The sequence below is a fragment of the Hyperoodon ampullatus genome (assembly GCF_949752795.1).
Source record: "Hyperoodon ampullatus genome assembly, chromosome: 5".
NCBI lineage: Eukaryota > Metazoa > Chordata > Mammalia > Artiodactyla > Ziphiidae > Hyperoodon > Hyperoodon ampullatus.
Window position 1 is genome coordinate 16485479 of NC_136918.1, and position 24249 is coordinate 16509727.

At 36.0% G+C, this 24249-nt stretch overlaps 1 protein-coding gene across 2 annotated transcripts in view; it reads left to right on the forward strand.

The window, feature by feature from the left end:
• Positions 1 to 15471, forward strand: part of TSC22D2 (TSC22 domain family member 2) — a gene marked incomplete at both ends in the record, with an annotated part of 47043 nt that extends 31572 nt beyond the window's left edge. For both annotated transcript variants that reach the window (XM_079704647.1, XM_079704648.1), the window contains 2 exons: positions 14131 to 14182; positions 15211 to 15471. In XM_079704647.1, coding sequence (XP_079560773.1) covers positions 14131 to 14182; positions 15211 to 15471 — 313 coding nt within the window. The remainder of the gene's footprint in view (positions 1 to 14130; positions 14183 to 15210) is intronic.
• Positions 15472 to 24249: the final 8778 nt, after the last annotated feature.

Below are 24249 nucleotides of genomic sequence, written 5' to 3' on the forward strand. Positions count from 1 at the left end.
TGTAAAGTTCTGCCATTACCCATGTCTGTCTTACAGAATTGTTATTGCCTGGAATAGTTCCAGGATGTGGATCTAGACTGAGATGAGAAGAAGTAGGGCCTTCCTTGGTGGTCCAGTAGTTAGGACTTGGTGCATTCACTGCTGGGGGCCCGGGTTCAATCCCTGGTTAGGGAACTAAGATCCCTCAAGCTGAGCGGCGGAAAAAAAAAAAAAAGAAAGAAAGAAGTGAGAAAAAGTAGTTAGCTGTTAAAGACTTTTTGCCACTGAAAGTGTACGTATCTGAGTACAGTTCTCCTTGAGTAAAAAAACCTTATAACCCTTTAGATTTTATAATACTGCTCCTTTATACTTTTCTTTGTTGTCCTATACCAGAATTCCTTTTTGAGTTAGGTAATTCTAAAGCAGTGATTCTCAACTAGAGTAAATGTGGTTTAGAAGCAAAACAACACTTTATCCCACTCCTTTGAGTTGTTTTTAGTAATATTTATTGTTGTAATGTTATGTAACACTAAAGAAAGGCATGAGATAGTTTTAGCTAAACAGTTTTTTGGAAGTTTTTATGTTGAATTAAGCCAATTCAGTTATATCTCAGTGGCCTTTGGAAAAATTTCCCCCAGTAAGTTAAGATTATTTATATTCTGAACAATGAAATTTTGAGATTCTATCGAGGATCAATAAGAATTTTACTAATGTTCAATCCACAGAATGCTGTGCTTAATAAATATTGATGTAAGTTTAAATCTCAAGTCAAACAATTTTTATTAGCATATATTTTGTGACTGCATTGAATCTTTAACATTAGATTGAGTACAAAGAAATCAAGTAAATTTAAAGCATAACTAGGATTATTTCTTTATTTGGGTGAGACATAAATACAAAGGTTGTTTCCTAATACTAATCATAATTTTTATTTGTATGTCACTGCTTCATTTGTAATCCAAGATACACTGGGATAGTAGACCTTATATAGTGTCAAAATCCAAATTGATCCAAACAATTGAAGGAACAAAAATTTTTTAGGGGTCTACTATTGTAAAAAGTCTCATATAATCCTCACAGTAATCCTTTAAGGTAGTATAACCATGACCCCATTTTACAGATGAGGAAACTGGTTTCAGTATGTTAACTTGGTAGGATCACCTCATTAGTAAGTAGTGGAGTTGGGATTTTAAAACCAGCTTGTCTAATTCTAAAGCCTGTATTCTTAAACCACTTTATTACTCTTTGAGAATTCAGCGTTTTGTTTTGGCAGCTGCTGAGAGGTAAGCTGTCTCACCCCCACAGTGAAATAGAAAGCAAAAGAGAGTTAGGCCAAGTGGTAGTAAAGTGATAACCTAGACAGTTTTAACTCTTTAGGGCATTTCTTCACAGTGCTTTTCTTGTATTTGTTGAAGGTCAACAATTTAATTCTTTGCTCAAACCCAAACCAACCTAAATTTTTAAAACATCGCAAATGCAAAACATTCATTGGTTTATTAAAAGTAAAATAGACCAGATTTTTTCCCTGATAGAATATTCTCTTCATTTTATTGAAGGGTAATGACCGTGCTTTGGTGCTGTCCCTTAATGAAGCAACTATCTCTTTAAAAAACCTCATGATACTTTTATTCTTCTGGGTTTATCCCTATTTTGAAACAGTTCCTTGATAACCTCCATTTTCATTTATTACTATCCTTGGACTTTGGGGACAGATTAGGAAGGGACATAAGGTGGCAAAGAAAGATTAATTATTAACCTAGGAACAAAAGCTGGGTTTTAGATAACTCTAGTGGCTAATTTTGCTTTGTCAAATATATTGTCCATAGAATTATGTTTTTTCTGTAAAGCTATTTTAAATACTATCTCTGCATCTTCAAGAAATGGACATAGGGCTTCCCTGGTGGCGCAGTGGTTGAGAGTCCGCCTGCCGATGCAGGGGACACGGGTTCGTGCCCCGGTCCGGGAAGATCCCACATGCCGCAGAGCGGCTGGGCCCGTGAGCCATGGCCACTGAGCCTGTGCTCCGGAGCCTGTGCTCCGCAAGGGGAGAGGCCACAACAGTGAGAGGCCCGCCTACCGCAAAAAAAAAAAAAAAAAAAAAGAAATGGACATAAATGAAGAGATTAGTTATAACCTGAGCAAAAATTATCTATGTGCTCTTTACTGGTATTTGGCATTTAATATTCAAGGGGATAGTCTCATTTTGACTCATTTGGTTAGGCCTCATCGTGGAAATGGGATTGAGAGGATTTATTCAAGAATAGCTTCTGAGTTGAAAAAAAAATAGTACGTGGAATGCTTGAGAAAGAAGAGGCAAATGTGAGGCCATTCAGCAAAAGAAATAATTAGCTTTCCCAAGAAAGGGTAGTTTCTTCCCATCCCATCTTCTACAACTGTTCACCTGTTAGTCTCCTCCAGTGTTTTGGCCCTTATTTGTCTTCACTCTTTAACCAAACTCATCTCTCACAATTTGAGCTACCTACCACATTCTGATGACTCTCAAATCCAGACTCGTCACCAGAGATTACTCTAGAGTTCTAGATGCCTATTTCTAGCAACCTTTCCTTATTTCTCAACCTTCTTTCTTTATTTCTCCACCATGATCTATATCCCAGATGTCTCAAAATTCAAAAGTCCCAAATGTAACTTCAAATTTCTCATTTTCATCTCAGGTTTCTCTGCCACTCACTCCCCATCCCTCAAAAAATCTAACCATCTTCCTGTGACACATTAACTATTTCCCCACTCCTTAGTTGCTCCATACTAAAAACTGCAGTCATCCTTGGCATTTTCTTTGTTATAGATGAGTCTCTTTCATTTATCATCCCTCTGATTTCTCACAGACTCTCTGTGCTTCAGTTATAAAAACTCACTTTCCCTTGCTTAATCCCTGTGACCAAGCATTTGGCAGTGTCCTACTATCCCTTATTCCCCTTTGCTTGCTTAGGTAACTTTTTTAAGACCTGTCTTGAGTGTTACTATCCTTCCTTCTCACTAACCCTGCCCCCCCCCCCACACACACATACACAAAACACCACATTTGAGTGGTTACAGTAAGTTTCATAAAAAGTCTCTAAAACTAATGATGAAAGAAAAAAAGCCCAATGAGAATAACTTACCTCCGGACACAGCAAATCTGAGGCGAGGCCAAGTTGCCATGTGTATTTGCTAATTCCACATCTAGTGATCTTCCCACTGGCGGACACTATCTAAGTTCATGTTCTTCCACCCAGTAGTTGTTGAGTACTGGGCATGTGCAGAGGCGACAGATTGGAACTTTTTTTTTTAACAAAAGTGTCACCTAGAAAGGTAAATGTTACTGAGATTTGGCTATTAGGAAATAAGAGGCAAAAGTTTGTTCAGGATTTATGACCTGTTACCTCCAAAGGAATTTGCATTACCTACGTACATGGATTGGATGTTACTATAGGCAGCAAGGACATAGGGCAAGTGTAGCTTCAGACTGAAAATGAAGAATGAGATTAAGGGATGTTTCCCCAATTATTTATTGAGTTTAGTTAAAATAATAGCGTTACCCATGTTTATTAAAATACCAAGGAGTGCTTGGAAAAAGTCAGTTTTGCCATTAAGTGTAGGAAGTGGCTTTGATCCAATACAGCTACCTCGTGTCATAGCTAAAAAAAGGTGGGGGGGCCAGAGTAGCGAGTGATATATTTAGGACTCAAATTCCAAGTATACAGTTTTTGAGTCCAAGTATCCGTGGCATTCTTCATTAAATGGCTGCCAGCCTCATGGTAGATTTTTGTACAGCCAGTAGAGCTTTGTCTGGTAGGAGATAGATGCAACTGTTAAAACATAGCCTGTGTGGTTAGTGCCATAAGTGTAGTGTGGAACATGACTTACTGTACTACTTCTGGAAGGGTTAGAGAAGCCTTTACAGAAGAGAAAATATTTGAGCTGGAATCTATAAAAGAACGGTAGAGTTTCCACAGAAGTACTTAGGGAGTGAGAAACAGTATGAACAAAGAGAGTAAAAGTAAACCATGGAGGGTCTTCAAGGAGTTTAGGCTATCCAGTTCAAAAGTTAAGCAGGCATTTGGAACTGGGGGGGAGTGGGGTGGGATAATGTACAGGTTAGCATTAGAAATTTATACTAGACTAGTTCCTGATGTTTCCCCCTTTGCCCCATTTGTATGTCATTGCTGAAGAATTCTGAGTTACTTTAGAAATGTTAGATGAATTTAGCTACGTAGGTTGTTTTTATAATAGGCCCACTGCCAAGTGAAAAGTTATTCAGTGCTTGTTGGTCTCTGAAATGAAATGCAAATCTTAAGAGCTTTACGGTTTTGTTTTTATTTCCCTTGACATTCTTCTTTTTTTCTTTTTGAATTTTATTTTACTTATTTTTTTATACAGCAGGTTCTTATTAGTCATCCATTTTATACACATCAGTGTATACATGTCAATCACAATCACCCAATTCATCACACCACAACCCCCACCCCCCGCTGCTTTCCCCGCTTGGTGTCCTTTGACATTCTTTTTTATTATGTTCTTTCTCCAGTTTTGTTCATTTTCATATACTTACACCATGAACATTTCCTTAGGTGGTGAAAGTGCTGTGATTTCCTCATAGTCAAAGGGAAGGAATACTATATTGTTAACCTTTTAAAGGACAACTGATCTTAACTACAAAATGGCTGTTAAACATAGTCCTTTCCCTGGAAGGCTTCTTCTTTATCCTTTTCCTAACACAGCTGGAGAAATTTGAACTCAAGTGTTTTTAATGTCTTCATTCATATTAAGGATTTTCATTGAATTTTTCGCTTCTATTAAACTTTTGTACTTTGTAGGACAGATAGTCCTTAATATCAGTATTGAAAACCATAGATCTTTTACTAAAGTATACAGTACTTTAATCACTAAATTCTGATGTTTTTATTTATTTATTTTTAATTTTATTTTATGGCTGTGCCGCGTGGCATGTGAGCTCCTAATTCCCTGACCAGGAATCGAACCCTCGCCCCCTGCATTGGAAGGGTGGAGTCTTAACCACTGGACCATCAGGGAGGTCCCATAAATTCTGATGTTTTTACAAGTTGGTTAACCATCAGCTTCTATCCCAGCAGACTAAAGGAGTGGTTTTAGAATATCTGGAATGAATATATGAAACTATCAATACATCCACTATATTACTTTTCAGTATAACTATGTTATTTAGGTTTTTGTCAGTTATTCTGAACTAGACATCAGTTGGCAAAATTCCTTTCTAATCCCTCTCCTTTTTTTTACTCTCAGGTACCAGTGTACATCTCAGTCTAGATAATTGTCAATCATAATACTGTTTTCCCAGTCTCCAGGAAGTAAATTAAAGTAGCCAAGACTATAGTGTCAGGTTTTTAATTTAGACTTAAGCCCCTTGGTTATGTATCCTTCACTCCCCCATAATTATGCTATCATCAAATTACCTGTTGCTGCTATGTAAACAGTAAAATGAAATCTCTTTCAAGAGAGCCTGCTCTAAATGTAAGCACTCCAACATTGGGGAAAATGCCACCCTCCTCCTACCCCTTTCTCACACCGTTTTGATTTTCAGTCTGACTCAGAGGAAGGAAATAACTTTTTCGTTGTGTCAAACCTTGTCTAATGTTAGTCTAATAAGAAATAACTAACTAGTGTATAAGCTCATTTATCTTAAGTAGATATGATTCCATGTTCTTATTACATTTAAGTATTTAACTTGAGATAATAGAATATTAAACAAACTTCCTTAGTTTATTGGACTCTTTGACCTGTAGTGGTAAAATTGCTGCTATTTTACTTTTGTAAAAGTCTCCAGTTTTTCCAGACTAAATTTTTACATCTTCCATCTTGACTGTTTTTTTTTTTTTTTTTTTTTTGCGGTACGCGGGCCTCTCACTGTTGTGGTCTCTTCCGTTGCGGAGCACAGGCTCCGGACGCGCAGGCCCAGCGGCCATGGCTCACGGGCCCAGCCGCTCCGCGGCATATGGGATCCTCCCAGACCGGGGCACGAACCCGTATCCCCTGCATCGGCAGGCGGACTCTCAACCACTGCGCCACCAGGGAGGCCCTCTTGACTGTTTTAACAGAAAAAAAATGTTTAGTTTGGTTAGTTTTTAAGTTGTTTCCTTGGAGTAGCTCTTCAAGAAAAAGAAAAAAACATAATTATATCAGAATTTTACTACCAAATACTAAAATAATTCTGCCAAAATATCATAACTTTGAAGTGTAAAGAGATCTGGAAGAAGAAGGTAAAGTTAGTATTAATCTTATCTGTACCTTCTTTGGAATGCATTTTTAATGCAACATTGTGTAAGGTTATGTAGCCTATTGTATCTCAGATATTTATTAGAGAGACTTTTACTATTTACTTACTAGCATCATTTTGAACAGAAATAACTATACTGGGAGTTATAAACATTATTTACACCATATTTTTAAGTGATTTTAATTCACCCTAAGCCAAGGAAGTAAATTTTACAAGTCAGAAATGTTATTTATATTGATTGTTATTTTGTATGTTAAACATAGTACCTAATCTTTCAGAAGGAAATAGTTCCAAATACAAGTGGAGTTGTTGATCCTCTTCCCTTTCTTCCTTTCTTGTTTCCTGTCTGCCATTTGTTCATGTCTTGAGTTCACACTGTACAGGGAAATAACTCCTTCATGAGTCATTTTCATTTTGGAATGTGTTTTTCAGTATTCTTCAAAGTGTAGAGAAAGTAGTCTTCTATCCCTGTTCCCCTTCTGCCTGCCTTCCAGATAAGCACTTACCTAAACAGATAAGCACTTTTCTTAGTGTGTGTGTGTCCTTCTAGTCTCTTTATTGTATATACAAGCAAATACAATGTATATTATCTTCCCCTTCACACAAATGATAATATACACACATCTGTACCTTTACCTTTAAGGATCTTCAAGATACATTGCTTCCATCTCAGTACACAGAAAAGCATCCTTGTGGGTTTTTTTAATAAATGGCTAGTATTAAATTGAATGGATGACTATACTGTGATTTATTTAACCCCTTCCCTATTGCTAATCAAAAGCCTGCTGTTATAAAGTGTTGTAATGAGTAGTTTTGTAAATACATTATTTCCTATGTATGCAAAAATATCTATAGGATAAATTCCCACTTGTAGGATTACTGGCTCAAAGAGTGAATGGTGTGTTGTGTATAAAATGTATTAGATATAACCAAATCGCTCTCTATAAGGGTTATACCATTATACCACTTTGCACCAGCACTGTAAGAGAACGCCCATTTTCCCACAGCCTCACTAACTGTCTATTAAATTTTAGTATGTTTGCCAGTCTGTTTAAGGAAATAATATCACATTATAGTTTTCATCTCTATTTTTATTATGAATGAGATGTTCAGTATTTTTTCATGTCTTGTGAATGTTCGTGTGAATTCTACCCATGTTTCTATTTGGGCTTCTTGTCTTACAGATTCCTAGAAGTACTTTATATTTTAGGGAAATCATTAAAGAAGCTTTTTAAATATATATATTTTTTGAGGCATATAGTTAGAAAGTCCTCTCCTACTCCTTTCCAAAATAGTAAAGAAATTCTTCCTAAATAGGCTTTTTTAAGGTCCTTAATACAGGTGATATGGTTGACTGTGGACAAAGGGGGTCTGAGGTAGGAGAGGGACTTTGTATTGATGGTATACTTTTTTGTGTATACTCTCTGACTTTATTCTTTTCCATGTATATGTATATTTTTTAAAACTTTTATTTTGAGTAATTATAGATTAATAAGTTGCAAAAAAAAAAAAGTGCAGGGAGGTCTCATGTACCCCTTTGCCCAGTTCTCCCCCAGTGATAACATCTTGCATGGCTATAGTATAATACCTGAAGCCAGGAAATTGACATTGGTATAATCCACAGCATGTGTCCTTTTTTCCTCTTTTTAAATATTCTTTCCTGGTCAGGATTTTGACCTGAAATTAATTAGATGAATGTGAAATATGCTGAGGGCATTGGTGAGCAAAGTTATTATAGATGATAAAAACAAATATCAATCTTCATATAAGTATTTAGCTCAGTTTTTAGTAGTTCCTTGGTAAAAGCTTTTTTCACGGTAAGATTGGTTACTTGAGACAATAATAACATTTAGTTTTGTGAGTAGCCATTTTCCCTGCTTGTTTAGCACGAATAATAGCTTTTATCATCCACAAAAATCACTTATTTTATGTTACTGATAATAAAAATCTCCATGGGGCCTTTTTGTGAGTTTTTTAAATCATGAAATTAAACAGGTTGTTTTTACATTGGTAGAACTTATGGTTAATAATTAGAATATGTACAATTTTGAGTTCTTAGCTTAATTTACTGTTAACTTTGTCTAATAGTTTTATTCTTAACCACAGAGGTTTGCATTTGGCCAGAGATTGTCTACATGAATTTTATCTATTTAGGCTCTTTTTTGGAAGGAGGATTGTTATTTGCTCTTAAGTTGTGTTAAAGTGTCAATGTTTTTTTAAATTTGTCTTACAGAAGGGTGATGGATTTTTTTTTCTTTTTAACCTTGATAGGCTTGCTGAGCTGTAGATTCATTAGATTTATTTTTTTGCAATCAGTGACTTAACAGTTTCTTTCTAAAAAGCAAAACATACATTTCTTAGAGAAGAGGCAAAATGTTGCCCAGATTAGAATTAAAGCATTTTTAGCACTAATGATGTTACAGAGTTTATTGCAGCGGGGCAAGGGGCTTAAGGTTGTAGATGATTTACTGGAAACAGTACCTGATTCCTGAGGACTGGCCTCCAAGAAAGATTGTAGCTTCAACTTGTAAGTTTAAGAAGAATTGATTTTACCTGGTTTGGGTAAGGGGGCTTTAACATGAGTATTGATATACGAGACTTGCCAACTCCAATAAGTTCTCATCACAAAACATTTTATTTTGTAATTTGGGGAATTCCTGTAGTGGATTTTTAATTGTGTTGTGATTCAACAGAGAAAGTTAGGAGGGTCTTGGAGTAAAGCAAGGTAAATTTTTTTTATAATATTCTGCATATAGATCCCTATAATCTTAAGATATCTTCTTCTTTCTAACAAACCAAAAGAATGTTTTAGTCCTTAGCAAATAGGTGAACTATGCTGGCTGTCTAAAGATCACTGAGCAAGTCCCTTTTCTAAGAAGTGACCTCCCTTGTTTTCAGAGCTGAACCTCTTCTAAGAATATGCTAGATAAGATACATGGCATATTATGAACATAGTTTAATCTTTGGATCCACGGTTATGGTTTGACAACTAACATTTGGTGCTTGGTTAAAGCACTTTTCACAATGTACACAACGCTGGATGTCTTCTAGGTCATTATAGATAGTTGGCTTTCTTCCTTTCACAATCTGACTGTTATGACAGGAAAAGCATATGTTTTGACATTAATTAGGTTAGGTTTTAATCCTCTCCCTAGGGTTGTGTCTGAATAAGTTACTTGGCTTCAGTTTCCTCAACTGTAAAGTGAGTGTTGCTCAGGCTTGTAGTAAGGACTCACTTAAGCAGTGTGTGCTGCCATGAAGTGGGCAGTCATTTGTGTTCTTTTCCTCTACCCTGTTGCTTTGTTAATAAGCATTTGTGGGATTTCCCTGGCGGACCAGTGGTTAAGACTCAGCGCTTCCACTGCAGGGGGCACAGATTGGATCCCTGGTCAGGGAACTAAGATCCCACATGCTGTGCGGTTGTGGCCAATAAATAAATAAATTTTTTTTAATAAGCATTTGTATTGAGGAGAAAGGAGAAGAAAGACAACGTAGCCAAAATGTAATAGAGAAGAAATTTGCACTATTTTTATCTTAAACAGTAGCCATGATGTTTCTGTCCACATTAATAAAGAAAAAAGTTGATTTCTGATAAAAAAATTTTCTTAAATGTGAGATCAAGTTAGCCTAACTGTGCCCTCACTGGTTTTAATTTTTAGAGAGGCAAGACAGGATGATTTGCAGAGTCACTGAGCTAAGAGCATAGATGAAACAGTTAGCCTATTAAGAAGGATGTGGGCTTCCCTGGTGGCGCAGTGGTTGAGAGTCCGCCTGCCAATGCAGGGGACACGGGTTCGTGCCCCGGTCCGGGAGGATCCCACATGCCGCGGAGCGGCTGGGCCCGTGAGCCATGGCCGCTGAGCCTGTGCGTCCGGAACCTGTGCTCCGCAGCAAGAGAGGCCACAACGGTGAGAGGCCCGCGTAACGCAAAAAAAAAAAAAGAAAAGAAAAGTCATTTAGTCATTCTTTTTTTCCCATAGTTCTGTATTTCTGTCCGTTCCCTCCATACCCACAGTTTTTTATTCATCTAGTAAATGCTAATCCAGTTACGATTTTCTTCTAAAAGAGAGACCCATAGTAACAGAAAGTTTCTGTCTTTTTAAAAATTATCATAGCACTCTGTAGTTTAACAGAATAGTTACAAAGTCTTAGGAAGCCCTCCCTTAAGGAACTTAAGTTCGGAAACTGGTTAATCATCTAGTTATAGTGTGGTGAATACAATAATAAGAAAGAAAACAAGGCCTAATACTATAACATTAGGTCAGGGAAAAAAATGAAAGGAAATTATTCATTCTGCTTCAGCTGATCATTCTCATTTTAAAAGAGCATAAAGCCCAAACCACTATGTTGACTTTGAACACAATGGAAAACTTGTTTCCCTCATTGAAACAATATTCTTAAACCATGTTCTGGGATCTTGAAATAGAATACACTCTTATTTGTTTATATTTAAAACTACCATATTGGTATCTTTATTAAAAATCAGGCTATTTAAGGCAGTGGTTCTCAAACTTTAGTTTCTTTCAAATCACCTGGAGGAGTTATTAAAATAGATTTCTTGGGTCCCACCTCAAAAGTATCTAATTCAGTAGGTCTGAGTGGACCCGAATATTTACATTTCTAACAGGTACCCAGATGATGCTGATGGCTCCTGGTCCAGGGACCACACATGGAGAGCTACTGATTTATTCAAACTCAAAAAAATGTAATGGCTTCCTAACGTGAACCAGTAATCGTTTCTAATCCAATTACTATCATATTGACTCTTTCAGTATACATTTGAGCTCCTATGTGCCAAGCACTGTTCACTTCTTCACAGAGGTGAAGAAGATAATCCACCTCCCTCAAGGAGCTCAGTCTAATAGAGTTAACAGTGGTAGTATTATTTAAACTCACTTAATCCTCACAGGAGTTTTGTGGATTGGGGTATATAATCCTTATTTTAGGTAAAAAAAAAAAAAAAAAACGAGGTCTAGAAAGGTAAAATAATTTCCTAGAATTCACAGTGAGCACATGGAGGAGCCAGAATTTCCTGGTTATGCACTATAAAAAGTTTGTGATGATTTTAGTGGGCCACAAATGGGATGGAATATTTGGTTCTACCTTAGGAAATCAGAAGGTGTTGCAGAAGAGGTGGCACTGAGCATCTTAAGGAACAAGTTAAAGATAGCCAGATGAATTGGAACTGTGAGCATTTCCAGCTGAGGGAGCAGTTTCTGCAAAGCCATGGAAACCTGAGAGAACATATGTTCCACAGACTGCAAATAGCTATGTAAGACCATAACACAATATACCAGATGGGGTATGAGAGTAAAGGAGACCATAGAAGGCTGAGGTCAAGGTCGTAAAGGGTTTTGTATACAAGGCTAAGAAATTTTTTAAGTAGAGTTAGGTTTTTTTTTTTATTATTACTCTTCTGATTTCCATTTCTAAGCCAGTGGTTCTCAAAGTATGATTTGTCTGGCAGCAGAATTGGCATCACCTGGAAACTTGTTAGAAATGCAAGTTCCTGGGCCCGACCCCAGACCTACTGAATCTGAAAGGTGGAGCCCAGCAATCTGTGTTTTAGTAAAACATCTAGATGACTCTGGTACATGCTAAAGTTTGAGAACCTCTGCAGTAGGTTGTAGGATTCTTGATAACAGCCTTCAGAGTGGCCACAGGTGACTATAGTGATAGTAATTGTATCTGTGACTGATTTGATTCTGTTAAAGTACAGTGTTTAACAAAATTGGAATAGTAATACCTTTTAAGGGACACATATCTTCAACATGACCCATTTATACTTTGCAAACCTGTTCCTCCGTAGCAGTAAAAGACATCTGAGTCAGGACTAGAGGTTATTAGCAAAGAATAGGATGCTAATTATTGTTCCTTAGCTGAGGGAATGGTTTGGAAACTGACTAGGTTTTGTTTTAATTATCAAAAAAGAAGAAGAAATAAACCTTTTTTTAAGGTTTTTGAGGTTTATTTGGGTTTTTTGTTTTGTTTGCTCATTAATATGAAAAACTGATGTTAAAGTTAGCATTTAAGATATTCTATTTAAAACTGATGTGTTAAAAGAATTGAATGGGGCTTCCCTGGTGGTGCAGTGGTTGAGAGTCCGCCTGCCGATGCAGGGGACACGGGTTCGTGCCCCGGTCCGGGAGGATCCCACATGCCGTGGAGCGGCTGGGCCCGTGAGCCATGGCCGTTGAGCCTGCGCATCCGGAGCCTGTGCTCCGCCACAGGAGAGGCCCCAACAGTGAGAGGCCCACTTACCGCAAAAAAAAAAAAAAGAATTGAATGTACTTAAGTCATGAAATGACTAAAACTATTTCATTTTTTCCTTGACATAGAAGTAAAAAGTAAAGTATAATCTAGGATTCTCGGGCAAATTCTAATCTAAATGCTTATCACTATCTTTTTTGCCAAATTATGACCAGTGTTTGGTGAATTCATCTATGTGGTGTCTGAATTGAACTTTACATTAAAGTTTGTATAGTTCTGTAGTTTATAGTTACATGAAGCCATACTTTGCTCTCTACAAGCATTTACAGCCTAACATATATAAGTATTTATTAATGATCTATACATCCTTTCCAGTTATTAGGTATACAGAAGCCCCTTTTCGTCTTAGCAACAGCAGCAAGAAGTGAAGTAGTATGCTGTAATTAATGTGGTTAATGCTCAGATAAACAAGCTTAGTGTTTTCCAGGCACTGACTCGGGATTTAAAAGTTCAAAGTCCACTGAGGCATTGACAGCAGCCCCTTCATTTTACAGATGAGGAAACTGAGGTCCAGGGAAGTTAAATAGTTGATTACTGATGGTCATATAGGTAGTGAGTAGCAGAACCAGGATTATAACCAGATCTACTTAGATTATAATAAAAAAGGCACCACTACATCAGACAGGATATTTCTGAGGCTCAGTCTGATAGAACATTGAGGGTCCACATCATCTAAAGCAAAATAGTCTTCAGATATATTAGCACCTAAATTTAGCACGACACACTAAATGAAGAGTATGTAGTAAAAGTTTTGTATAAAAATGGTTTAAAGACAGTAGATTAACATACCCGATTTATATTTACAAGAAAATCTAATAACTATTCTTTAAAGTTTACAAAAACACCAAGAAAAGGATATAGATCCTCGCTACATACATGGGAAAATATAAACTGCCAAAGAGAACAATCATTCAACTTCCTGTGTCATTATCACAGAAATGCTAAGGTGATATTTAAACTTGGGATGTACTTACCAGCTAGACTATTTCCAATTATTTCTAGGAAAAATTGGTCTAAACCACATACCTTAGTAGGTGAATTTTGGCCAGCTGATAAACTAGTCAAAGCATACAGGTCTGCCAGAATGTTGAGTTCCTTGTTAACCAACCCTGCAAGTACTGTACTGCTTGCCCAAAAGCCCTCTGAATCATTTTTACAAGCCAGTTTTTAAAATTTAAAAACCAGACATTAAAATATAAAATCTATAGTAGAAAAATCATCATCTGAATTTAATGCAATAAGTAACCACTGGAATTTCTACATGAAAGGCAATTAGAATATATAGTTGGTAAATGAAGAGATGTGGAGAGGGTACTGTTCATTCAAAATGTATCTTAAGTTCACTGAGAACTTCTGGATAGAATTGGGAGTTACTTTTTAAAGTAGCATATATATATCATTGGCAAATTAGAAATATTGAAACTACAAAGATTTTTACAAGCCATCTGTTTATTGAGATCATTTTCAAAACGAGAGCTCTGAGTATGAAATTGTGAGAATAGACTAATAATCTATTTTAAATTACTATTTTTGGTTTTAAGTAAAACACAATTGTTTTTAATTATTTTAAGAGTTGGAAGGAAGCTTACATTTTTTAGAATAATTTAATGAAATATTCTAATTTTTTCCAGTGCATCTGGGGGAGGTGGTGTAGCCATTGACAACAAAATAGAACAAGCAATGGTAAGTAAAAATTTATAGTCCTCTCATTTCAGAGATTGTTGGGTTTCATCAATTCTAAAAAACAAATACCTAATTTCTTTAAACCAAGATGACCAAAGTGTATTTTTTGATAATGAGATTTGGTTGAAAATGCTAGAATGTTGAGAATTTTTAGTCTAGAAATACCAGTGGAATAGATATTTCCCCTACTTGAACATGTTACATTTCATGCCATTTTGGGGAATATACATAATCAACATTCATTTGATCCCCTAAATATCTCAGCATCAAAAATAATTTAGAGACAAAAGACTATTAAAATGAAAACTTCAGCTGGAAATCTTTTCCATCCTTTGGTTATTTACAATGACTGTTTTACTGAGCTTTAATAAATAGACTTGTTTCTGTTGATTCTGATTCTGATTTCTGCTATTACTATCAATTTTTTGATTTTCTTAAAGATATTCTACTCATATTACTTAAAATATTTTGATTCAAGTTATTAAAACCATAGATACATTATGAATAAAGACCATTGATCTCAAACTATTTTTTTTTTTAATCCTGAGGTTTTAAAGTTGGAAATTGCAGGTCACTTCGTCTCTTAAAGCAGTACTATAACTGGTTTATTATCAGATGGTTTAATATCCTTTGTTCTCTTCATCTGACATCTAAATACATGATTTTAAACTTTTTTTAAATTCTAAGCTTATATTAATTGACAGTTTAAGGAGCTGGTATTTTTTGAAATCACTCCAAACTTTGAAAATAGAATCCTGGGCTTGCTGCCCTCGGGAACTAGATTTTTTCCACCCCATCTTCCTTAGTGTCAGTCAAGAAACAGTAGAAACATTAAAAGCAAGAGCAGGAAAACTATATAAATGTAGTTTAAATAAACTATATTTATATTTATAGTATAAATATAAACTACATAAAACTATATAAATATAAAACTGCCTAATGTTTATAAGGCACCAGGTAGGCTAGAACCAAATAGCAGCTCCTTTCCCTTTCACTCTTTTTGACATTCCTAATTTTGTTCTTCACAGGATCTGGTGAAAAGCCATTTGATGTATGCAGTAAGAGAAGAAGTGGAAGTTCTAAAGGAACAAATAAAAGAATTAGTTGAAAGAAACTCTTTACTTGAACGAGAAAATGCACTGTTAAAATCTCTTTCAAACAATGATCAGTTATCCCAACTCCCAGCCCAACAGGCCAATGCTGGTAGCACTTCTCAACAGCAAGCAGTGATAGCACAGCCTCCGCAGCCAACGCAGCCTCCGCAGCAGCCGAATGTGTCCTCAGCATAAAGCTTTCTTGCCTCATTAAGAAAAAAACTGAAAGCAATCTATCCTTGTGTGCCACTGGTGTTCTTTCCACTTTATACGAAAGCAAGTAGCCATGCTTCAGTTGTGTGTTTGGCCTTTTCAGTATTAGACAATCATTCTACAAGAGCTTTTCCTCTCTTTGAGATGTCATGCAGTGCTGTTGATGTCCAGTTTATGTCATCAGTACACAAGGAGAATAATAGATGGGGTGTATTAAAGAGAGCAGAGTTAGCATTTTACCTGGTGCGCACGAGTGGGGTCTTTTAAGAGCTTTGGTGGCTCTCCCATGTTTCCTATTATTCATGGATTTACCCTGAGCCTTCCTATCGCATTATAAATAACAGTTCATCTAAAGAGCCACTTTTCTTTCAATATCAGTAACATTTGCCTACATAAGTTTTCATTTATTTGTGTTTTATTTATTACAGGGCTGCTATTTTCATAATGTACATGAACAATGTCACAGAACTTCTTTAATTTTTTTGAATAATTATAAGTATCAGTAAAGGAATTGAAAGACAGGATTGCATTTAATAGATGAAATGTTTAGGCAATAATTGAACAAAAGAATCCTGGCATATTTCTAACACTAATGGCAATTTACCTTCGGTATTTATTTTCAGTAGTAAAGACCCAGCTTGAATGTAAATTTTGTATAGTGTAAGTATGAAGAACATAGTGCAACTGTACAGGTAGTCACCAGTTATTGTGATATAATAAATAATTGGGCTATTTTGATGAAGAAAACTTTGTTCATTTGTTTCTACTTTCTAATAGAGAAATTGCCACGATTCCTCTGCTTTTTGACATTTCGTATGACTTTTTTTTCGGGTGGGAATAAAAAGCTGTGAAATTGTTCAACCTACTTTGTAACCAAAGAAGCAAAGCTGTGTAATGGAGTTTTTTTTTTTTTTTTTTTTTTTTTTATAATGCACATTCTTTATGTATTTTTATTTAGTGTTCTCTCGGTCACAATTTTCTTTGCTGTCTAGCATGATCTGCATGACCTATAATCTTTGAACCACTTTCGTACCTCATGTTTTTATCCAGCACTCTTATTGTAATATGTACTAGTCTGTGAACAATGTCAAATAAAAAAGAACGAACAGGTAGTATGGTGGAGCTGAGCTAGTGTACTATACACTAGTTGTAAAAAAAAAAAAAAATAATGAAGTGAGCCATCTTTTTGTTCATTTAAAATGGTGTTTTGAATTTCGTATGCAGAAAACGTTTTGTTACATTGCAGATTTTAATGTATTTAATAAATGCAACATGCAGATTAAGTGCAGTGTATACTGAGTATTTAAATTAAAATGTACATTTCATAAATACAGTTTCAAGAGAAAGCATCATTTTGTGTATACTAACACATTAAGTATATGTCAGAAATTGATGTATAAATATATATTTTAACACATTTTCTGAAATTAAACTGCAGTTTTGTTGAAATATTTGGCTCTATATGTGTTCAAAATTTAATTTGATTAGATTTGTATTTTCAGAGTTCCAAATATTCCTTCAATGAAAGCCTATGTTATTAATGACTTAATGATGGTTCTTAAATTTTCAAAGTAAAATAATTTAAAGAATGCAAGAATGGTGAGCAATATTTGTACTCAATATTCATATTATGTCAATGACATTTAAGTAGGAAATCCTTGTCTACCAGAACTTTTACTTGAATTCAGAAAGGTGCCTGTAGAAATTAACATGCTCTGTATCTATAGCCAACTAGCTAATCAGGAGTTAATAAGAAACAATAGTTAGGTCTTTGCATTAAAAGAAGATAAATAAGTGTTCTTTATCTATCTAAAATTAAAACTTAAATAAGTCACAAACTAAATGCATAAAATCAGAGTGTACATGGGATTTCCAATTATTTTATATTCTAGTTATGCTGCAGGATATATTCACAAAAAACACAATTTTAATGTTAATAGAAATAACTAAAGGAACTAAGTACTTAGGCTTGAAGAAGCAACCTAAAGATATGAAGTAAGATTTTTTAATAGAGCCATCCCAGGTGAACTAGAAAGTGAAACTTTCACGTTGGAGTGTTAACCAAAAGGCTCACCGTCAAGTGCAAACAGTGTGATATTTAATACAGATGGAAAAAAACGTATTAGAAAAGGTTGGGGTTTATGTGAAAATATAAATTCTGGTGTTGGGGTAGAAAAACACATTATAAATGCTAAAGTAATAGTCACAAAGGAAATGATTAATATGCTTTAAATGGTAATTAAAAGCAATTATCACTACTACATTAAAAAATCACGATAGAAGAGAGAACATGAATAGTTCACAGAAGAAATAAACGGCAGTTTCTAAAGGTTCACCCTCTAGTAACTTAAGAAATACAAGTTAACATTTAACAAATTATTTGTCCTTTAAATAGCAGGACCTAATGTAGAAAGGCAGGCTTTCCTGTGAACTTCTAGAAAGTAAGATGGCAAAATGTATCGAGCCTTAAATAATAAACTTTTCAACTTAATGAAATGAGAAGGTACTCAACTACTGGTGCCATGTTCAAAAAATGCAAAACTATAGTAGTGCCTGTCCTCTGCTTTCCCAACTCCCCCCGCTTCTCTTGTATGACCCCCCCCATACAACCCCAAAAATAGTTGTGAAAGGATGTACATCCAAACCTACTCTCATGAGGCATACCCCCAATCCAAAGTCAGGGACAAACTTAAGGGTGGGAAAGCTATGTGCTTTTCAGCATCAGATATACTGTATATTTGAAAACAACATCAAGCATTCCTCCAAATGATTAGTTTAGGACGTTAAGTAAATTTCAGTTTTTCCTCAATATTTAGGGTCTCTAGTTAGCTGGAATATTAATTTATTGAGATGCCAATTTGGGAGCACAGTCTTGTATGAATGCCATCTGTAATTTTCTTGGTGAAATGCTCATAGACCAAGGTGCCACATAAGTGTTCTGTTGGTTTACTTCAACCAACCACAAAATCATAGGTAGAAAATGTTTCTGATATGGCAATGTGTCTTCAGTACAAACCTAATTTTCCCCAAAGAAAAATCATTTCAAGTAGCTACAATGTGATTTTATAGCTTGATCTACACCTCCCTCCCTCCAAGAAATAGAGGGATTGTGAGATATTAAATATATGGTTACTCTAACTCATAATTTTTCATTCAAAAGTAGCTGGATATTTCCAATGTTCTGAGCTAAGCATAAATAACTATAAAAACAGGAATGCTTTACCATCAAGCCCTCAGCGACGGGTAATTAAAACTTCCATTATTCACAAAGAATTGTCACAGGTCAGAGATTAGGGTATTTCTCCAAGTTCCAAACCATAGTCACTTCTGGATGTTTAAAACAATGGGAAGTGGGGAGGGTGGGCACAGTATCCTTCCGATTAGAGTAACCAAAATGCCTGTTCATGAGAATTCATCCTTGTAGAGCCAGAAATAAAATATCACCTAATTTTCTGGAAACAAATTTTTAAGATGGTCTGAAGTCACATATTTTAAAGGAAGCTTTATAGCTCAGTGGCAGGCACTTAGTGACATGACTCAATTCTCTTCCATAATCCTTTAAAAGGACAAAGCCCAGCCCTCAAGTTTCAGGGTTTAATTAAAGATATAGACAAACTAATAGATAACGATGCAATAATAAAGACTTGTTATGCACAGTCAAGGATGGCTTTGTTAGGGAAGATTTCTTCAAGGAGGTGACACCTGAGTCTTGAAGGTCACAAAAGTAAAACAGTGCTCAAAGGCTTAAAGGAGAGCATAAGCAAAGCTCCTTGAGAAGCCACAGAACTTCCACAGGAGGCACGCAGGCAATGACTGTCTCACCTGAGTAGTTTGGCATCAATTCGGAAAACAGGAATGATTTATTGAATGATTTTAAGCAGTGGGATTGTAATCAGAATTGCATTTCAGAAAAATTAATCATTCCAGTGGCACATGAAAGGTAGTTGGAGAGCTAAAACTAGAAACTGAGAAATAATTTAGGAGAGACAATAATAATCCAGAACAGAAATGATGGATAGGCAAAATTATATAGGCAATCTTGGTTCATGAAGGAAGTTTGTCTTGAGTTCTTCTGTACCATTTTTCTCTCCACGGTGAACATTCCATTCCCAGCATCAGGTGCCTGTTATTTCTTGCTCCAAGGAAAGATCAGAGAGCTCCAAGTCTTAGAAAGTTTAAGACTTTTCCTTCCAACAGCCATATAGCTCAATGAAACGAAAGCCTTTGTTTCCTGTTAAAGGAATTTCAAGAATTTAGCAAAGGGGTAGGGGGGACTAGAGGAGCCTTAGCTGTCCCTTTATGCCTCTGTGTAAATCCAGCCCTAAAGGTAAACCAAATTTAGTCCTTTTATAGTGGACTAGGATTAGAATGGCCCAGAAGCATGAATTCAAAGTCTGCCCCTCAGAGCTAGCCCTTCCTCCCGAGAAAGGATAATACGGGTTCTAACCCCATTGCAGATATTGACAGCCTGTCAGAACAGGTTTTGCTAGGCTTTAACCTTTCATTCTTTGACACGATTCAGGTTTCTTTCTGTCCTATAAGCGCCCTGCGTAAACAAAACTGGACCTTTTCTCCCACCTCCTCCTGCCTAGTAATCCATGTTTTTATTTTCTAACAATATTAATAGTGTATTATTTAGTGATGTGTATTTGCATCCTATTTTTCCCTTTTTGACATTCCGGTATGCATTCCTGTTTCATATATTTCTCTACCAGTTCACAGAATTTTTAATGGTAAAATCTGTTCTTTAAATGCAGGTATTCCTTTCGTCAGTAGAGAGATTACTGTAAAGTGTAGTTTTACGATTTCCTTAGTGGTCTACAATTAGGCTGACATGCTGTGTTCACAAATAAAAATGCTAAGTGAGGCACTATACAAAGTAAGTTAAAGGTCAGAGACATCCTTTTTTTTTTTAAGAGAATCATCAAAAATAAAAGTAAGACAGTCTTTCAGGATTGGTAATGGTAAGGTAAGGAGCTGGTATTTTGCACTGGCACGATTTACTTGGTCATAGAATTTGTTCAACATACTTGGGTGGTGAGTTAGCTTTATTTTTCCTTCTCCTCACCAGGGGAACTGATAGTTTAAGTAGTTTGGGGACTTTTCCCATAGTCTAATGTCTTGTGTTGAGCTGTAAAACAGAGCAGGAAGTTTATGGGCTAAGGCATTACCCATGAAAGCCAAAGCTACCCCTTTGAAAGAAGGAAGGAAAAGGTGTGCTAACTCAGATCATAAAAATAACTGAATTTTAAAATATGGCAAATGTCACACTTCTACTTTCCTATAAAAAAAGTTGAATTTACCTTCTTTATTTCCTTCTTTTGCATGCCTGAGATATTTCTGTATAACAACTGTAAAGTATGCTTGCCCACTGCAATCCAAAATGTTTTCCAGATCACAGTTCTTACTGTCATTTAACAGGCAAGCAACATGTCTATACATAGATTATACCTGAGGAAGTCCACGAACAGCAAGGGAACATTTTTCTCACACTTGGGCATGAATTATCAGGTCAGTGTCTAAATCTAGCGTTCCTACTTTTAAAAAAGAAAACAATATATATATATAATTTAATCAGATGGACAGAAAAAATAAATATGTATAATTTCATGATGCCCCTGAAGTAAAGGTTTTGTTTTTGAGAAGCTTGAGTTTTATTTTTTATTTTATAGAAACATTGTTGAAATGCAATTCAATTCTATTTCAGTTCAGGTGCTGCATCCTGTACTGGATGTTTGGGGATAGAAAGATGAATGAGACATGATTTGTGCACTCCAGGAGCTCATGGTCCAATGTAAAAGTAAAAGCTAGAGTGTCACATTGTTTTTTTCAAAGTATATGTCACAGTTTGTGGACCTCAGGTCATTTGTTGAATGAAAGGTTCTTATAAATGAACAGTAATATTGCCATGCCACATGATACCATTTGACGTTGCCAGGAAAAAACTTTAAATCACCAAAAAGCTTTAACATCAAATACTTCTAGAAAGAGGGGAGCTGGTAAAAAGGATTCCATCTCTATATTTAGCCTGTGAAGTGTCCCCTAAAAAAAAAGAACTAATCTGAAAGAGAAGTTTACACATTTCTTAATACTCTGTTTGTAGATAACAGAACTGATTTAATTAAATAGAATTTGTGTGTTATGAATTACATCATCGACTGTCTCATAAGGAATACATTCATTATCTTGGCTGATAAAATCAGCTACCGTTCAATGAACCAAGTTAAGAATAACTCAGGTACCTGATGCCAAAATTAAATCTGATAAAGCTGAGAATCCAGAAACAAACACAAATATATATTGAGTAAATGATGAAAGTGACAGTTCAAATCAATAAGGGAAGCATGGATTATTCAACAAATAGTATTAAGACCACATAACCATTGGGGAAAAACAATTTTAGATCTCTAACTCACAAAAATTAAATTCCAGCCAGACTAGCAGTGAGCCTTATGCTTTTTGGTCACATACTCCTTTTAGAAATATCCTTGTGAAAACGCACGTGAGCAAAAAGTTTTACAAAGAGGTTATGAAGAGATGCCCAACTTTAGCAAAATAAGGGAAATGCGCATTAAAACACAAGAGACTATCTCAGATCCAACTGGCAACTATTTAAAATAAATATGAATCAAGAGTGTGGGGAAACAGGAATCCTACATTGCTGGTGAGCATATAAATTAGCATGGCCACTTTTAAAGGCAGCTGAGTGGTATCCATTACAATTTTAAATTCACATGCCCTGTGACCCAATAATTCCAATATTTAATGAAACACACTTTACATATTTTTGTTCACAAGGTGGCTTGTATAATGATGACTGTTGTACCTTTGGTTGTAATAATATAAAATTGGAAAAAGCAAAATATGCATCAAGGGGACGGAGCATGGTACATGTTATAAAATACTAGGCATCAATGAAAAAGGAGAGTCCTACACGCACTGACATGAGATGATCTCTAAGATACAATGTTAAATTTTTTTAAAGTTTAGGGGAAAATGGAAGGACAATACATGACATCCACAAGATACCATTGATGTTAAAAAACATACCACATCCACTCACATACACAAATACTGTATAGTGTACATCTTAAGTACCTAATTGTGTATTATAAAAATGTACAGAGAAGCTCTGGAAGGGTACTCACCAAACCGTTCACAGTAGTTTGGTGGAGTGCATTAGCTTTACCTGTAATGTCTGATGTTTTTGAGTATGCATTCATGTATTGTTTGTGTAATGACACATTAATAAATTAGAAATAAAATCGAACAGAAGGTGTTCTCTTCTTGTCACTGCTAACGTCTCCCGTGGTGCTCCGGATCTTCTCATCTTCAGCCTTCTCTCCTCCCCACGACTGCTTTTCCCTCTCTCTCCCGTTCCTTCTACTTGGCTCTCTCTTCTGGCTTCATCACATCAGTACACACACAGGCTGGGAACGTGCCCCCTCCACTTGCTTTTTCTGTTCCTTCTGCCTTTCTACTTCTTTCGCTTCTGCTCACCACATGTCACATGCAATCTGGTTGGGGTCCCCACTGTGACCCCAACCATTCTTGTCATGGTCACCAATGGTCACTGTTCTACTACAGTCATTCCATTCAATATGTTTCATTCTTATATTATTGAACTGTTTGACCTAATTTCAGTTTCTTATCACTTGTTTAGTCTAGTTGATAGTTTTCTACCTCTTCGTTTTCCTCATTTGCATTTTTTTTGTTTTGTTTTGTTTTGTTTTGCGGTACGCGGGCCTCTCACTGTTGTGGCCTCTCCCGTTGCAGAGCACAGGCTCCGGACGCGCAGGCTCAGTGGCCGGCTCACGGGCCCAGCTGCTCCACGGCATGTGGGATCTTCCCGGACCGGGGCACGAACCCGTGTCCCCTGCATCGGCAGGCGGACTCTCAACCACTGCACCACCAGGGAAGCCCCTCCTTTGCATTTTTTTAGGGGCTTCTCGTATATATATATGGCTGAATTTTTTTAACCCAATCTATCTTTGTTTTGTTTTTTTTGGTGAGGGAGGCGGGGCCCGCTCTGCACAGCTTGCAGGATCTTAGTTCCCCGACCAGGGATCAAACCGGGGCCCCCTGCAGTGGACGTGTGGAGTCCTAACCACTGGACCACCAGGGAAGTCCCCAATCCATCTTTTAATAGATGAATTATCTGATCCGATCTATTATCATTACTGGCACATTTGGATATATTTCTGCCGTCTTGTTTTGTGTTTTCTCCTTGAAATGCTTTTTACATTCCCCCCCCTCCTTTTTTCCCTTTTCCTGTCATTTAATTGATTGTTTTCTTATTCATTTTTTATCCCCTCTAATGGTTGGGAGTTATACATTCTATGTCCATTCTTCCAGTGGTTTATCTTACATTTTTTTTATCATTTTGTTGTGGAAATTTTCAATTATGTACAAAAGTAAAGAGTATAATGAATTCCTACATACCCATCACCCAGCTTAAACAGTTATGTAATCTTGTATTATTTACAGTTGCACCCGTTTCCCCCATGATCCTCTGGATTATATTGAAAGAAATTCAAGATATCATAACACTTAACATATTTCTAAAATATAAGGTTTCTTTTTAAAAAGAAATAACCATAATACTATTATCCCACTACAAAATTAACAATAATTCATTAATATCATTAAAAATAGAGTTAATGTCTATGTTTTCCCCACTTGTCTTAAATTTTTTCATAGTGCATTTGTTTGAATTCTAATCAAAATAATGCCCATACATTGCAATTGGTTGGCATGCCT